The sequence below is a fragment of the Porites lutea genome, chromosome 3, assembly GCF_958299795.1.
Source record: "Porites lutea chromosome 3, jaPorLute2.1, whole genome shotgun sequence".
NCBI lineage: Eukaryota > Metazoa > Cnidaria > Anthozoa > Scleractinia > Poritidae > Porites > Porites lutea.
The window spans coordinates 6034691-6052765 of NC_133203.1; the positions used below are offsets into that span (position 1 = coordinate 6034691).

At 40.9% G+C, this 18075-nt stretch overlaps 2 protein-coding genes across 2 annotated transcripts in view; both read right to left on the minus strand.

The window, feature by feature from the left end:
* LOC140931485 (uncharacterized) overlaps positions 1–7953 on the minus strand; it is an 8355-nt gene extending 402 nt beyond the window's left edge. The window contains exons 1-6 of the mRNA XM_073381295.1: positions 7836–7953; positions 6952–7114; positions 2897–3141; positions 2390–2434; positions 1888–2068; positions 1264–1458 (exon numbers count right to left, since the gene is read on the minus strand). Coding sequence (XP_073237396.1) covers positions 1264–1458; positions 1888–2068; positions 2390–2434; positions 2897–3141; positions 6952–7114; positions 7836–7953 — 947 coding nt within the window. The remainder of the gene's footprint in view (positions 1–1263; positions 1459–1887; positions 2069–2389; positions 2435–2896; positions 3142–6951; positions 7115–7835) is intronic.
* A 7181-nt stretch (positions 7954–15134) lies between these two features.
* LOC140931486 (polycystin-1-related protein-like) overlaps positions 15135–18075 on the minus strand; it is a 97878-nt gene continuing 94937 nt past the window's right edge. The window contains exon 56 of the mRNA XM_073381296.1: positions 15135–17719. Coding sequence (XP_073237397.1) covers positions 16628–17719 — 1092 coding nt within the window. The 3' untranslated portion in view covers positions 15135–16627. The remainder of the gene's footprint in view (positions 17720–18075) is intronic.

Here is an 18075-nt window from a genome sequence, read left to right on the forward strand (position 1 = left end):
TTTTGTTTACCCTGCACAATACGTCCCAGGAAATCCCTTACAGAAAGAATACAACGAGAATGAACGAGGATTCAAAGTTTACCGCTGTTTTGGGTCTCTTTTTTTATGAACTTTATACTGACTAACACCATGGATAATAGAAATACTGCATAGGAAACTAGCTGACGCGATCGGTTCTAACATTGTGGGAAATGCGACGTCACAATTTCGAGAGCCATTCAACTTTTTACATGTTCCGGCATCTAATTTTTCCTAGTATATTTTCCTGTCATCGACCATAAAAATTGTCGGTGTTTTAAAGGAAAAGGATGTATGTGGACTACTTTGCCTTGAAGACGACACTGTTCTCACACAAATTTGCTCCTTGCACATGTCGCAAATATATAAATACTGAGGAGTAAATATATGACAAACATGGTAAATGCCACATTTGCCTAGTTATTTACATCCTATATTTACTCCTCAGTATTTGCGACACATTTGCAAGGAGCAAATTTGTGCAAATCCATTTTTTTCGTCCAGTACTGAAGAATAGTATATACACTAGTCCAAGCTCATAAACCAGAGCATTTTGTTTTGTTAACCTACTCTACTGCGTCACCTTCACTGGATTAAGCTCTCAAGGGTTGGTCGGGAAAACATTTACTTTAACGTATAAACTTTGAGCTAATCAACATAATTTTTTTTCCAAAGTGACTGCATGCTTGCTTTAAATTAGTGCTGCAAACAATTTGCTGATTGTACAAAGTAAAAAAACAAACAAACAAACAAATAAACCAGTTACTGTGAAACTCACAAACCCGTGAACACCTGAAATATTTATGGAATGTCATTGTGTTGCGAGAAATTACCTAGCCAATAAGGCCCAAGATAACTAAACCGCAAACAGTAACGGTAATTAATTTGTGGTTTTGAGGTTTGCTTGCGTATCCTGAACTTTATTGTAATTGGCAAGTACACAATCAACATTCCTGAAATTTTTCAGGTGTTCACGGTTTTCTGAGTTTGACAGTAAGCAAACGAACAAGAGAGAACAAGATTATTTCGCAAAACCAAAGCAAATTTTCCATTCAAAAAAATTATAAGAGGAATCGCGTAAAGATTTATGGAATCGTTTTGGTGGACAAGCTTTTCTTACGCTGAGTTAAAGATTGCTTCGAATATCATCGACCAGTCATAACTAACACTTGTCCTTCCCAGAAATCACTGCACACAAAGCTTGTACTCATTCTCCTCAAAGTTTCTGAAGTGGAGAATTCTTACTTGCAAGAGATCCAATGGTTAATGTTAGACTTGATCATGAACTCGCGACCCAGGTTTTTCCAGTAGTTGAAGTTCATGGCGTTGTAGTCTGTTTCGCTTACTGGAGGGGTGGTAGAGATGATTATGTTTCCGTAAGTCGGGCTGATTGGCCAGTTTGGGCGCGGCGTGACCGCGTTGGAGCCGGACTTGAAATACCTGGCGAATAACAGTTATCAACATCGTCAATATAATCCTTTAAGACATATGTGTTATTGACTAACGTCAAGTTAAAACGGCTAGACTCATAGCCTGGGAAGTTGGGGAGGGAGGGCATTGAAGAAAAGTCTCCCAAGTGGAGGGGGCGAAAAGAGAGTGGACTGGCGGAGAAAAAAAAACCGGGGGAGCTTTGATTCAGATTCTGGTATCATGACCTGATTGGTCACTTGACAGGGGAGCGATGAGTATACCTCAGTACCCAATCAGAACGCGGGATTTCCTTTATCCTACCCTTTATCATGTTTTAACTGGTCCTTTTTAAATTTTGCTTAAGCAAAAATAATTTACTGTAAAAACACGATAGATAAAACAGTCAACAGAGCCAATGGTTCTCTGTATTCAATAAATTTTCGAATCAAAGTGTCTTACTTAAAGTTTGCGAAGGTGTAGCTGTACACTAGTGTCCAGCCTCCACCGTCTGTTTCCTGGTCGCAGTAAACCTGGACTGGGTTATCACCATCAGGTTGAATCCAGTATACACCAGACGGGGCGTCTTGACGTTTCTCTTGAATGTCCTTACATGATTTGGCAGCGTATTTCTTGGACAGTCCTACAAATTAGCATACAATTCGGGAGATAAGCCTTAAGCATATGATCAAAGGTGTAAAGTCTAGAATTGGCTCTGCGTCGGTAGGTTTCTTACTGCCGTTTGCAATAGAGGGATACTTTGTAAATACATTTCTAGCTTTCTCATTGGCTTACTGGATCACAGTTATTAGGCGCTTTACCTCACGGAAATGAGTGTGAGCTTCTTCGGATCGTTTCGAGGGACAGCAAAAAAGTCAACACTACATGATGTATTTAATAAGTGCTGTGTTCGAAAAGGCACAAAAATTATTTTTGTTATTATTTTTTTTAGTCTATGTCTCACCAAACAGCAGTTCCTTTTCGTCGCACTTTTCAGGTTCCTTTTGACCTTAAACATAAAGAGAATTATTATAATTAACTACTATTTGAAGAGACGTATTAAGCTCTGCAAGCAAAATACTGCAATGAAGATCGTACTATGTGAAAATTAACTATGCAAGCCCTCAAAACGACACCAAAAGAACCCAAAACACAGGGGCACCCAACGAGAAATTTGAGAAAAAGACCGAAAAACAACATCAAAACATGAATAAAGCTTTCTGAAACCATTTTAACCAATTTGCTGGGAAACATTTATCTCCAGTGCTCCTCACTCCTAGCAAGACTGATGGAAGGATTCCCAGCCAGCAAGGTGCACCTCAACCCGCAACCTGAGTTACTGGAAAGGTTTTCCCAGCAATCGTATTTGGTCATAGGGCATCATAGGGCAAAATTCAGCCCTTCAGTGAGGGGGGGTTGCGGTCCTTTGATTTGAATGATAAGTTAATTCAGAAATTTCCCGGCATCTTACCTTTGTTCCCGCAATACCTTGCTCTTCTGAAGGGTACTTTCGGCAACTTGTAAATAAAGAAGTCTTTGCATTTCAGTATCTCTATTTCCTGCCTCCTCACGCAACAATTCCGTTCATCTGAGAAGCACACGGTTCCCTTCACACTTTCTCCAACTTTCAAATCAGCCGGATGATCCCCGTCAAGATAACCGGGAAACTTAGCACCGCAAGAAGGAGAAGTTATGCAGTACGTTCCATTTGAATCACTAAAGGAAAAGGTTCAATTTCCATTTAAAGAGTTAAACTAATAGAATTGCGTTAAATAGGGAAGAGAAGTCGTTACTTCAAGCTGCCATGGTAGCAAATTTCTGGATAAGAAACAAACCGCAAACATAAAGTGAATTCGCATTGTTTCAAACTTCATCGACCTTCAATTTGTCAAATGTTGGGGAAATCTTCTGGGGTTGAATCCGAAAGGACCGTATGCAGCCAGTGACGGCCTAAATGTAATAAACGACCCTAAATGTAATAAAGTCCTAATAGATGTAATAACATTTTGTCCTAAATGTAATAAACTCTTAAGTTGCAAATTACAGTAATTACTCAAATAAGCGCGCATTAAGGGGGATTTAATAAGCGCCGCGGCGCTCATTCGCGTAAATACGGTACTAAGAGGTATTACTATGGTTTTAAGCACCGCCCTCAAATGAGCACCGCATTTTTGGAGAAAAAAAATTAATGAGCTTTGGTACATTTCCTTGTGCAATGTTTAACTTGACGTTTACAAATAGATTGCTCGTAAAGGGACGACCCCAGGTAGGTGAGGTAACCCGCTTTGGTGGGAAACCCGCCTGTCCACATAATCTCTCATTTTAATTTGATCACGTTTACGTGATATGTGGGTTGACCCGGGGCATGTTACCTCACCTATCTGGGGTCCCCCACCTCCATGTAAACAGGCCCAAAGACTACTGTACAGCTGATAACAACGTTTATAAATAACTAAGATAGTATGCGCGCGCTCTGATTGGCCAAGAGATGTGTCTGCATGAGAGTATGTAAACATGTGTGGAGTAAAGATGTTTTGCTCTTCACGCGCTAATCACACAGTTAAAAACTCGACAAATTTACTTTATTTACCCATTCCCTCGTCGAATGAAACTTGGAAAATCTTTACAAACATGCTGTGTCCATTTTTTCCGCTTAAGCTGACATTTTTAGCGAGAAAAACCCTTTTTTGGAAAGCATCTTTATTGCAAAACGTACATTAAGCTCGTGTACAAGACTTCGCGACTGGTAAGAATTTCTCTTTTAATCAGTAACCTAAACAAAGAGTTTTTCTTTTTTCTCGGAAAGTTATTTTATAAAAGCAATAGAAAACTTTTTTCCTGTGTTTGCATAGCATGGTATAAACACTCGACGGGTTGGGAGAATCTTGACAGTTAGGTAAACCCGAGACGAAGTCGAGGGTTTGCACAACTGTCTCGAAATAAATATTGCTTTTTTAGAAAAATACTGTTACTTTGTCGTTTACAAGCAATTTATTTGTAAACGTTAAGTTTCCCAGTGTGTAAGGAAATGTACCGAATTTACGCGAATTAGCGCCGCGGTGCTTATTATTTTTCTCCAAAATGCGGCGCTTATTCGAGAGCGGTGCTAAATACCATAGTAATACCGCTTAGTACCGTATTTACACGAATAATAATTTAGTCCCCCCCTTAAATGCGGCGCTTATTTGAGGGCGACACTTATTCGAGTCTGATTACTGTAATTAGCAACTTAACAGTTTGTTACATTTAGGGCAAGTTGTTATTACGTTTAGGACAAAATGTTATTACATTTAGGACTTTATTACATTTAGGGTCGTTTATTATATTTAGGCCTTCTACACCGTATCAAAGTTTAAAAGAAGAAAAAACATTCTTTTCTTGTGTTCACCTACCTCCATGAAGAGGGCGCGTGAAATCAAGAATTTATGTCGCAGTTGTGCAACGAAGGCAAAGAAATGTACAAAAAGGTGTGATGCACGTGCAAAGTTGTTGTTTTGCCAATCTAAACCTATTGCTTTTCAGCCGTTCTTGTTGCCGTTGCCGTCGTCGTTGCTTAAGCTCCCTATAGACCTCTTTTATTTGTATGTTTTGTTTTCCCAATGAAGGTCCCAAGGGAACATGACCCTTTGTCTTTCCATAAATTATGCGCAGATATGCACGTGAAGAAGACGAAATTTGAAAGAAACAGCTCTCTAGAGTGTTATTACAGGACCTGTATTTGGAAAACAAAACTGACATACAAGCTAAAGAGGTCTATTGTTGTTATCCAGAAATTTTGCTACCATGATAACGAGACATCATAATTCTCTTCTCCATTGTGTTAAATCAAACCCAGTTTATTGTGTCAACTTCTCAGAAGCTCATTGGCTGTTTGGAGTCAGTTAATTGCCAAAAATGCCCAATTTTTTGTTTATTAGCAGATCTCATACGAAAAAGATATTAGCGAAAGTGTCCCAAAACTTTTCAGCCAGGGGGTGGCGCCAGAATTTTTCCAGAGTTTCGCGCAAGTTTCAAAATCTCCCTGCCGCTTCATCTGTCCCCCTTAAAGTCGCAAATCAAGAAGGCCTATGCCGTAAGTCAGGACGCGTTTCAGTATTTACTTGCTGAAATAACGTGAGTAAGGGCCTGTTTACATGGAGGTGGGGGACCACAGGTAAGTGGGGTAACCCGCCTTTCCATATAATCTCTTATTTTAATTTGATCACGATTACATGATACGTAGGGTGACCCTCCAAGGCGGGTAGCCCGGTCTACCAGACCGGGTTATCCTCTCAGCCGGGGTCAAATTTTGCCATGTTAACGTTTTAAGGTGGGGTAACCCGCCTGGCCGGGGTCCGATTCGTGATACATCCAATTCGCGCAAAGTTCACTTTGGCAGTGGCTTTGCATCATTAATATCACAGGAAAAAATAACGGATTCCCATTTTTGGATATTTCTGGGTATTTAAAGAATACCCATAAAAATCCCAAATTTGGCAAAGTGAGACAAGTCCCAACCAGGGAATTCCCAACCAAGTTCCCAGATTGGGACTTGTCTCACTCTTCCAAATTTGGGATTTTTGTGGTTATTCTTTAAATACCCCAAAATATCCAAAAATGGGAATCCGTTATTTTTTCCTGTGTATATAGATTTAGCCAGGGCTAAAAGCGAAGCTCCTATTAACTCGAATTTATAATTTAAATCAAACAATAAACTTGCAATTGTATTTTACAAATCAGTTAACTTTAGAGCACGCATTCATGTGACAATAGAAAGCCATTGCTCTGAAGGTTGCAGCAAGAGCAACAAGAGAGTATAGAAGTGCATTAATCGCCAAAACACGTGGTTTGCCAGCATTATTCTTGTTTAGGTGCTTAGCGACCATTCAATAATCTTGAGAAAGTGCACCCCGGGATGGCGGGGTTGTAAGATTGCATGTAAAGGAGGTTATTTTTTTTACCCCACCTAAGCAGGTTACCTCACCTACCTGGGGTCCCCCACCTCCATGTAAACAGGCCCTAAGCTGCAAAATTCTTTGTGGCCTTCATTAGTTTGTTGCTTGAAGCACCGGTCAGCCGCTTATCATTATTTAAGCCAGGCACCTCAGGCAAACTGTTCTGAATTACAATATTGTGTGATTTCACATGACGTCATGGCGGCCATGTTTGTGTCCCAAACCAGTCCGGTGGGAGTTGAACTCTTTAATTATGTAAACGCTTTCTTTTGTTCCAATAAATTTGCATAGATGCTGGCCACGTGAGTGAAAACACAGAATACAGGGAAAGCGAGTACCTACAGCGGGTCACTTTGAATGAGACTTCATACACCATAGACCATAATGCTCCTTGTTTACCCCCCACCCCCAAAGAAAAAAAAATTTGGCAGAACCATTGTTGCCAATTTCTCCAAGGTATTACAGTCGTCCAAAGAGAAATCTAAAACAATGGTTATGTAAAATGTGGGGGGGGGGGGGGGGGGGGGTAAACAAGTTGCATTATGGTCTATGTGAAAATGGTGAATATAAGAATAACCGAGCATGTACTCACGCAGTAGCCATCTTGTCTCCAGCACCACCGGTAAATTTGTACCAGGTCTCTTTCCACCGTCTTGTTCTGTCAGACTTTCTTGTTAGCTTCTGGAAGCCAGCTGCTCGATATTTACTACTGAGCACTTTAATATCCTCAGCGCACGGATCGCACTCATATCCACCTGGAAGATTTGCATTGCAAAATTAATTTAATACCCAATTTTGCTGGATTAATTCGCAAAATCGATTGTTCCAATCTTCGAAGTCCCCTTCAATTAAGGTGGATCGTACTGTTTTCTAGCGTACAGAATCAATCGCGCGCGCGCATCCCACTTCACTTTTGTGTAAGGTTACTTTTATTTGTCCTGTTTTAAATATAATTTGGATTTTTCTGACTCTTTTTCTACACTGATGTAAAATGCTTATTTAACTAGGTTTTAAAGGGAATACTTGCTGGTGCACTGCGGTCGATCGTGACAGGGATTGGAAGAGCAATGACTCAAAGTACAACTACAAAAACAATAAACGTAGAATATTAAAATGATTACTTAACTACACATTAATTATGCCGATTCGCTTTGTCTTTTGGTGTCGAAAAGTGAGTCCAGAAGGTGGTATTTTAAGACAGCCAAACGTTTTACTGAACGGAAAAATACTACAACGCATAAATTTTCTCTCCTCCGCAAAGACTGTAAGCAAAATCAGTAGTTTCTCGCAAGAGAAAACGCAACATTCAGCGGTAGTCAGAACAGCGCACGAGTAAAACTTGTCCTTATAGAGTTCAGATATGCCATTTTACAAGAACGAAAACGCACATGGGAATTTTTGGTGAAATTTCGAAGCCTTTTACCAAAAATTAAGTCGAACTCGGGACCTCGCGCACTGAAGGCAGAGCACACTAACCAACAGTGCCACCCTTGCTCTTTCTGGAGTAGTGATAACCAATAAAAATATACTTACAAGCGCTTTTCACCTCATGAAAAGAAAGCATCAGCAAAAGTAACACATTTACGGAACGCATTTTGCCCTAAAATTAAAACACAAAATTTGATGTGTCAAAATCTATGAGCATGATGATGATGGTGATGGTGATGGTGATGATGACGATGGCGATGATAATGATGATGATGATGATGATGATGATGGTGGTGTTGCACTTAGTCTGAAAGCCTACAACAAATTTTCGACAAAAATGTCCTATTTATGACCAGAATGCCCCATTAACACTAGCTTTCACTGAGAGACTCTGGAAGTCAAAGAAATTCGATAATCAACAAGTAATGCTGAGCCATGAACCACGAGGCGCTGACAAGGGACAGACAAAACCTAGGCAGCCTAGACAGAGATTTGTCGCTTCTATACCCATTTTGATAGCATCATGTTAACATTTAATATTGCGTTTGGCCGCCATAAAGTTAACTGATTGACACAAAGCCCAAATATGCAAACAAATCCCACGCTAATTTTTGAGTATACCCTTGCATTCTTGGTTTGCTTTGAAGCGTTCTTTTAAAAGTGAATTTCCACGTTTGAAAGCAGAAAGAGTGAATAAGGAATGAGAGAATGAGAGAGAACACCAGGGATCCGTATTTCGAAAGTCATGTTTAAAATTAAAATCTTAGAAAGGCAGCGAGGGTACTCGCCCATAACCAGCCCATTTTGTTTTGTTAACTGATGTTATTATTGCAATTGCGAGAAAAACGGCCCGCAGGATTAGCGTTCGTGGGCACATTTTCAACGTAATGAAGAGTACAACCAGGTACAACCACAGACAGACCACCCTCTGTTAGTGGGACGGTTGTTGATTGAAATCCGAGCATCGATCTTTTCTTCTTTTGAAGAAATACAGATAACTTTTTCTTCAAACTTTTATTGAAACATTTGCGTTAAAATCTGCAATTTGGAACAAATGATAGCCACCGTATTCCTTCCGTCACGCTTTTCGAGTTCCGTCTCCCGCGTGCGATTCGGGCGTTTCCGGCATCCACTAAAATGAGACGACTGAAGACGAATTGTAGTTAGTAGACTACGAGCAGTCTCTCTTCTTTCTTGATCCGTCGAGCAAAACGCCCGAGACACGCAAATGATCACGCGCGTGACTGAAGGAGCGAGACGGGAGAGGCGCGCGACCGTGCACTTCCCCTTACTAAACCTGAAGAAAAAGAGAGACTGCTCGCAGTCAGGAGCTCCTGTCGCAGTCTATGTAGCCTGTTCCAGGCGTTCAGATGGTGGGGAGCGGTGCGAAGTATCGCTTTCTTTACTTCGCACCGCTCTCCACTATCTGAACGCTTGGAACAGGCTACAGTCTATGTAGTTAGGGGTTTCATCACACGCCCCTTCTCCGCGCGTGTTCGTGGGAAAAGGACGCGTGTCGAAGCCGTTAGAGTGTTAACGTGGGAGAGTAAAGCCCCGTGCAAACACATGCAACTTTGTTGGCCAACAACTCCCAACATTGTTGGCTGTTAAGTGTTGCGTCTGTTTGCACACCCTGTTGCATGTTGTGGCGTGTTGCTGAGAGTCGTTGCGCAAGGTTTGAAACCGGTCAAACTGCCAACAATGTTGGGAGTTATTACGTCGGTTTGCGCCTAAAAAACTCGTCACAAATCGTTGAAACGGACACCGCTTCTCTTAAATTCTCTAGAAAATTCTTGAGATTTACTCCTCACACTTTTGTTCTCACTGTAATGTGCCCTCTCCCTCCTCAATGTTGAGCCACGCGTATTTTGAAGCATTGAGACGGCTGTAATGCCCAAGTCAATATTGGGGATGGGGAAACGCACACAAGTGTTTCAAGATTTTTGACGAGGATTGTAGCTTAACCCAGCAGCCGCATTTGGCTCATGGACAACAACTCAGCTGACGTGGTGTAGAAGAAGGTCATTTGTCGCGGTCAAGATTTTTTATTTCTCCTGGTGTTTCGACATTAAGGTATATAATCAATGAAAACGGCAAAGGGTTAATTAATGAACCAGAATGTTCCCTCGTTTTTTCGTTTTTGTTTTTCAAAATCTACTTTTAAAGTATTGCGTTCTGCATTGCTAATCATCCGAAAGAAGAAGTATTTAAGTGGCTCTTAAATCAATTCACATGACATCTTGCGTCCTTGCCTGCGTGCAGACGTCTCCTACTTCCTTTCCGCGTGCAACAAAGGAAATAGGAGACGTCTGCACGCAGGCAACTTGCTTCCTAGTCTATTAACTTTTCATTCGCCGCCGGCTGTCAATTCAGAATTAGTGTTAACACAATGGTTAAGTTGATAGCCGCAGTGCTTATTGAGCCGAGACGTTTTATGAATAGGAGCGGCTCTCCCACATAAAAGTGACAGGGATGCTCGTCGTGAAATGAGAATCAACCCGCTAAAGGAGAGACCAATCTGAGAAAGGCCTTGTTTGAGTCTCAAAAGATACCATGCTTGAACAGTTTGACCGCGCCGTCTTTATTGTAGACAAACCGTCAACTTCCGCTAAAAAGTCCTGGGCTTATTAGCCTCCCCGTAGACGTCCTTTGGGGTTCGTTTGTCACGCATTCATTTCTCCCCCACGGACCGCTTATTGGCTTATTCAAACAATCCAGAACGTAAAAGTCGGCTGTGTTTAGCAGACGTCCGTGGGGGAGAAATGAATGCGTGACAAACGAACCCCAAAGGACGTCTGTGGGGAGGCTATGGGCTTATACGACTTCGCAAGGTTTTAGGAGGGCTTATAAACGAAGCGGGGGGCGGGGGTTCAAAACAAGCCAGTGTGCGACAAACGCAGACTGCAGACTTGCAGACTGGCAGATAAACATTGTTCTAAAGTGCTCTAACCCGAACCCTAACGCTAACCCTAACAAGAATCACTTCGTGAATTTTACCGGGGCCACTTTTGTCTTGGCAACCCACGTGGAAGGGTCGTTTTCATCAACAAGTTTGTAGGGCGACATGAAAATCTTTTTTATTGCAAATATTCTTTAGAGATGAAAACAAGGTGTAATGAATAATGTCAACTCCCAATCCTAGGCTGTCAAGTTACGCAGTTTTTCTCACGTGTTCAGATCGATTACATAATAATAAGAAATTTCTTAGCAACAAGAATCCAAAGTAGCTAAGAATACCAAGGAGAAAAACGTACAAATTGTACATCAACGTCTAATGAATAATGTGAAAAGACAAAATGTTAGGGAATCCCGCATTTTGAACAGTTGAGAATTTGCGCATCTCGCTAACGTAAATATTGCGAGACAAAGGTTATTTGAAAATATTTTGTTTTGTTGCTTCATAAGTCAAAGCAGTGATAGACTTCCTCCTAATGAGTTTTAATTGTTTGTCGAAAAATATTTGACGAAGTTTCCTGTAGGGAGTGCGAATTGTAAGGTATTGAAACGCATGAACAAAGCTTGGCGCATGCAAGTTTAAAAGTTAAGATTTTTGTTTTGTCGTAGTGTACACAGTTCTACGTCCACCAAGCCTTGTCATCGCTAGGATGAATACTGTAACAATATTTTGCAATAGACAGGGATCTCATTTATTGATAAGTGGTAAATATAGTCGCATTAAACCATTCCGTGTGCAAACTAATCGAATTGATATTTACATGGTTACAGTTATTGCTCCCTACTTCAAATTTATGACGGCAGCGATATATCTCAGCGAACACTCCCAAAAGTAACGAGCCAGCGATATATCTCAGTCAGCGATATATCCCTAACAATGTAACTTTGAAAACACAGAAACGCGTTGCATTTTATGACCAGTGCCAGCCTTCGGCTAGGCCCCGGTAATTAACCCTAAAACAACGCTTTTAGGGTTAGCGTTGGGGTGTTAGGGTTACAGTTAGAGCACTTTAGAACAATGTTCATCTGCCAGTCTGCAAGTCTGCAGTCTGCGTTTGTCGCACACCGGCGTGAGATAGATCTAGTGGGGGGCTTATAACATTATTTTTCCCTCCATCCGGTCTTATTTTTACCTTGGGTCAGCTATCAACTAGAAGGGCAGTAATCCTTCATTCCTTGCGTTTAGAGAAATGGAAGTAACGGGGGAGAGCAAATTCCGATATTTGCCTGACAAACAGGCGGATGTACCAAGAAGTACTAGGTTGCAACTTCTCAGAAAGCCGGGCTGTCTCGCTACAAATCGCTGCCTACACGATTACGGTCACCTCTTCTGAATTTGAGAAAAAGCAAATACGATACGACGTTCGCGCAGTTTCCATGTGAGAATCGATGACTTGATATCAGTGAAAAGAAAGAGTCGTTCCTTAAAACCTAGCGCTTGTACGCTAACGCAGAAGAAGAAGTGCAAAGTGCGACCAGCCGTTGAAAGCCGCACCCAGTTAGCTCGCGATTATCCGTTCACCAATCTTCTTTAAGAGGAAATTAACTAGCTCGAAAATATTTTCGAATGTAAACATTGTTAAAGTTTTTTAGGCCTATTGTAAACAGAAAGAATCTAAGAACGTTGATATAAGTTACATTATACTGTTTAAGTCAGGTTTTCTTACCTCTTAAGTTGCCTTCAAGCTCCTCAAGTGAACACGATCAATCTTTGTACGGCGACTGACATGCAAACAAACTGACGCTCTTTAAGTCTAGCTAGAACTGTACATAATTATGTATTCTTACCACTACTTGCTTGACATGCCTAAAACAAAAAGCCCTGCTACGTTTTCGAACATCACTATTGTGACAGGTTGGTTTGATTCTTTCCTAGTGACCGTGAGGCAAATTCTATGAAAGCATTGGACTATGATCCGACACGCAAACCACGCAAAAAAAAAAAAAATGAAAAGACGAGTAGTTTTAAGAGAGTGATGCTTAAACGAAGGCCCCAAAAAGCAGACTGAAGTCCCTTTTTAATTCATTGACAGAAACACCATTCTAAAACGAGGACTCTTTCACCTGAAGGGGAGACCCTCTGATCTCAAATGAAAACTCCCACGGATCTAAATTAAATAAAGAAACCACTGATCTAAAACGAAGAACCAACTTGACGAAAGACCCAATGACCGGAACAATCAAGACCCGCTTACCTGAAGCAAAGATCTAACTTTACTTTACTTTGAAAGTTTAAACAAAAACCTGTTAATTTCCTTTAACTATTTCATTTGTCCTTGCTTATATTTTCATAGACTAAAATGCTTAAAGAAGTCTCGCTACATAATACAGAATTGAGGACAGTGGACGTAATTATACGCATGTAGTCTCCTTTTTATGCAAATAAAGGTGATATGCCGGCACGCTCAAAATAAACTTGGCAAATAAACAAACAGTCCCCTTTTCAAACAATTTATAATCGACGACAGGCATTGACTTTTCCACGTGGGAGGTGTGATTGGTCGTCAGGCAAAATGAAGCCCAATTCTCTGAAGACAGTAATCTGCAACGTCTCACTGCTGATCAGAAATGATTGGACTGACATCACGCGCAAACCACACCAAATATGAAATAGATGAACAATTTTAAGAGAGTGATTTTGAAACGAAGACACAACGAAAACCCTCTGGTCTTAAACAAGCACGTTGTTCAATAAAATTCGAATTCATTTATCCAGAACTGTGAAGAATTGGCGCTGCCGTGCCCAAACTTTCAGGCACCAGTGCCTATTTTTAGGGGGCCGACGGGCCGAGTCCAAAACGTTCGTAAACCTGGCTGCTGTAACCACGTTATTAAACAACAGTGGGAGAAGTTGAGTTAGTGGAATCTTGGAACCACGTTGGATGTTCAAAGTTTTTTTGTGTTCCATATTCAGTAAAAACCGTGTTTTTTGGATTAGTTATTTTCTAGTTAATGGAAATGAAAACTTTTGGTCTTTTCGGTTAAATCTTTAGATAATGATTGTTTGCCATGTTGCTAGTCGGTCTTCTAAAGAAGTCTTTATTCCTTTTCCACATCAATGCTAACCTTGGTTCTGCATCAAAAAAACAAATTGATTTTCTTTTATTGCAACTACTACTACTTATCTCGCCAATCTTTTTATTTCACTTTAGAACTATTTTGTTGTGATTTGCTTGGTTGGACATCAGAATGGAAGAATAGAAGTGGTATTTTTTCCCCGGGGCACAAATAAAGATTGATTGATTATTGTTGATGTATAACTGAAATAGACGAGCAATTTTGAGAAAGTGTATCTAAAACAAGACACAAAAACGAAGACCGTAGACCGACCGAAAAAACTCATTGTAAAAGGCTCTTAGTTCAAAACACAAAAGATTTTTCATTGCATCTGGTTGCCTCAAACGGCACAACGACGGTTTGAAAAACGTTCTTAATCAAACAGTTTAAAAGATTAGACTCTTTCTAAAAGTCGCTTTGATGAACCGATCTGAAAGTTCGGGAATGTCTTACCATTACAATAATTATTGCCGGGCTGCTGTAACCACGTTATTAAACAGTAGCGCTGTGGGAGAAGTTGAGTTAGTGGAATCTTGGAACCACGTTGGGCGTTAAAAGTTTCCTTGTGTTCCGTATTCAGTAAAAACCGTGTTTTCTGGATCAGCTATTTTCTAGATAATGGAAATGAAAACTTTTGGTCTTTTTGGTTAAATCTTTAGATAATGATTGTTTGCCACGTTGCTAATCGGTCTTTTAAAGAAGTCTTTATTCCTTTTCCACATCAATGCTAACCTTGGTTCTGCATCAAAAAACACATTGATTTTCTTTTATTGCAACTACTACTGCGTATCTCGCCAATCTTTTTCATTTCACTTTAGAACTAATTTTGTTGTGATTTGCCTGGTTGGACATCCAAATGGAAGAATAGAAGTGGTATTTTTTCTCCCGGGCACTAATACTGAAAGATTGATTAATTATTGTTGATGTAATAGATGAGCAATTTTAAAAAAGTGAATCTAAAACAAGACACAAAAACGAAGACCGTAGACCGACCGAAAAAACTCATCGTAAAAGGCTCTTAGTTCAAAACACAAAAGATTTTTCATTGCATCTCAAACGGCGTAACGACAGTTTTAAAAACGTTCTTAATCAAACAGTTTAAAAGATTAGATTCTTTCTAAAAGTCGCTTTGATGAACTGTTCCGAAAGTTTCGGAATGTATTACCATTACAATTGCCGGGGGAATGACTTAAAGTTCTGGCATCTTTGGTTACGGCTTTTGTTCGATAAATGCGCAGCTACAGCTCTGTGGCGGATCGCGAAGGGTAGGGGTTCCGAGTTTGCCTGTATTTAATGGTTGATGGACATTATGGGGTTATTAAAACGAAAACGATATTAAGCCGATTAGTCAGCTCAGTCGCTGAGGTGACCACCATTTATTTCTTTCCAAAATTAGAATAAAATTTTTTAGCTTTAACAATTTGAATATATTATATAAAAATAACTGCGAGGATTTGGATAAATAAACAGCATTTATCATTTGATTATATTAATCGTTTGCTTATAAAATTATTCTCTTTTATATATATTTCTGAAAGAGCACGACAAACGTTTAAAAAAGCCATTGGCTTACTTATAAAATTAAGAGCGGGCGTACGTTCTGAGGGACTATAAATCTTAAAAAAACAAACAGTCATGTAACTTTGAGTTAAACACTGGCAAAACTAATAATTATAACTACAAAACAGTGCCGATGGATTTAATCCCAAGGCACCACAAAATGGCCGAAAAATCGTATAGCTAATACGTAGCAATTTTCCTGCACAAACCATCCCTCTTTCCCCACTACCACCGCCCCAATTTCTCTATTCCAGTGACACCTTATTTACGTTAACATAAAAACGTTAAATATAAAAATTCAGTGACGGAAGGATATGGTTTCCAATACAAAGGTTTTGGCGAGGTAAAAACTCATATACCAACCTTCGTTACGTACAATGTTAGAAAAATCCTGATCGTGATTTTGATTGCTATAAACTGCTTACAAACATAATAATTTAAAAAATAATCAATAATTTGGTTTGAGTGTATGACAAATCGACCAAATTGGTCTGAGAATACTTGTTTAGACAGTTACTAGAAGAGGTTCCCCGTTTCAAACAATATTGCAACAATTTTGCAACGCTGTGTTGTGCTAAAAATCGTCGTTACGAATTGTCTCGTGTAACATCATCTTAAAGACCATGTTACACGAGACGATTTACAACGACGATTTCCAGCGCAAAACAGCGTTGCAATGTTGAAATAATGTTGCAATGCTGTGTCGCACTAAAAATTGCCGCTGCAAATTGTCTCGTGTAACACACAATTCCAATTCGCCACTTTAGAAACGAGAAGGCAACTGCAGCTGAAATGTGTCCCGCCATTGGTTCTGGGATCGTTACTGGGGACGCTATTGGCCAACTGTAACTGTCCCAGAAGTCTTTGCGAAAGTTAACTCGTCCCAGTTTCCTTTTCGCTCCTAAAGCGATGAATTGGCTTTTTCCTTTAAGATCATTAAAGGACAAAGAGGGTGTAAGGAAAATCAGTTTTACAGTTTGCCCGAACGGCAAGCTAAAGCTTGAATGTACTAGCTAAAAAAAATAAATATCTTAAACTAACCCGAAAAAACTTTTGATGAGCAGGATTGATTACAGTTCTTCGGTAATTTAACCTCCCCCCCTCCCCCCGCCCCCCCAAGAAAACGTCACTTGCCCGTCGGGCAAGTTAAGGACAGAATTTACTAGCCTGATAGCAAAATCCACTAGCCGCTATCGGACTCCGCTTTCTTTGCACAATGATCTACCTAACTGAATTTTCAACTGTATCTGCGGATAAATTCACGTGAGTTAAACTTCCAGAGTTTGCTCATCGTCGTTTTTGATTTCGGTACCAAGCCTCCTATTCATACTAATATCACCTAATAGTCCCTTTAGCGGTTGTTCTGGACCTTCACGGGCTGGGCTCGAGACTGACGGGGCTGGGCCCCAGGCTGCCTGCGCACCCGAGTCACTTACGTTCACTCGATGAGCAGCACGTTGTGACATAGGAGGACTGTGGCCAGTTGATGCGCCCTCTTGGGACGGGTGCACTGCAGAGCTGCGAAAAAACCCTTTGCGGGGATGCGTACGTCTGGCCCTCTTACCAGCAGGCTCTTGGCCGGACGAGCTGTTTGTCGCTGACCGTGTTCTTTCTCCTTCCACGGAAGTGTTGGGTCGAGGAACTAACTCAGAGACGCTGGGAAATGCCTCAGAGCCCTTCAGCGAAGGCCCGTGCCTCAGGCTATACATGGACTTGGGCTTGATGGGCATCTCTCTCCGCAGGTCCTCCACGCAACCGGAGCTAGAAGAGGCTGTACTGTACAAGCTGGTCTTTCGTTCCAACAACTCATCACCACACGAGTTATAGTCACGTAAGACACCGTCACGCGAGTCACTGTCACGGAGGGCTATATCACGCAATATATTTGTTTGATCATAAGAAAATTGTTGTTCAGGATGCCTCAAATCCCAGTAATCGTCGCTTTGTTCGAAAGCATCAAGACTCAAGCTTGAAAACCCGAGATTACTTCTTTCGCCATGATTAACACCTAACAGATAAGGATTACCCGAGAACCCATACATCTCAGCCCCTCTAAAGGGATACCTGACAGACCTTGAACGATTTTGCTGCTCTGATCTGCTGACCTCATCGGAAACATCATGAGAGCTAGAACTAGACAACTGCCACTTGGCCGCTGACATAGCACTGTGGTCGCTTTCGTATCCACTGCCACAGAACAAGGAAGAGTGATCTGCTTGGTACAGGTACTCCACGTCATCATCATCATCATCGTCATCACATTCCGTATAGCAATCCATGAACAGGTCTGAACCAAACAAACCTTCCACGCGCTCTATCATCTCTTGGATTTGATCGTCAACCACGTCCAAGACATGCTCCTAGAAGGAACAAAACAAGAACTCTTTAAAAGGACACGGAGCATTTGAATCCCCTAAGCCCTTTCAAACCCTGATAGGGTGAGGTGCTTTGATGAGGCTTACAGTTTTGGCCGACATACGCCAAATTTTCCGTCCTCGCAGAACAACAGTATGTACGGCTTAACTGACAGACGACCAATAACATCGCGACGATGACCAATCAGATCAATAACCAAAGTATAATACCATCAACTGACGTGATAGAAGTCACTTTGACTGTGAAGATGACTACCGCACAGGTTGTCGAAACGTCAGTCACTGTCAACAACAACAGTCCTATTCAGGACTACGTTCACCTGGACGATCAAACTCAACCT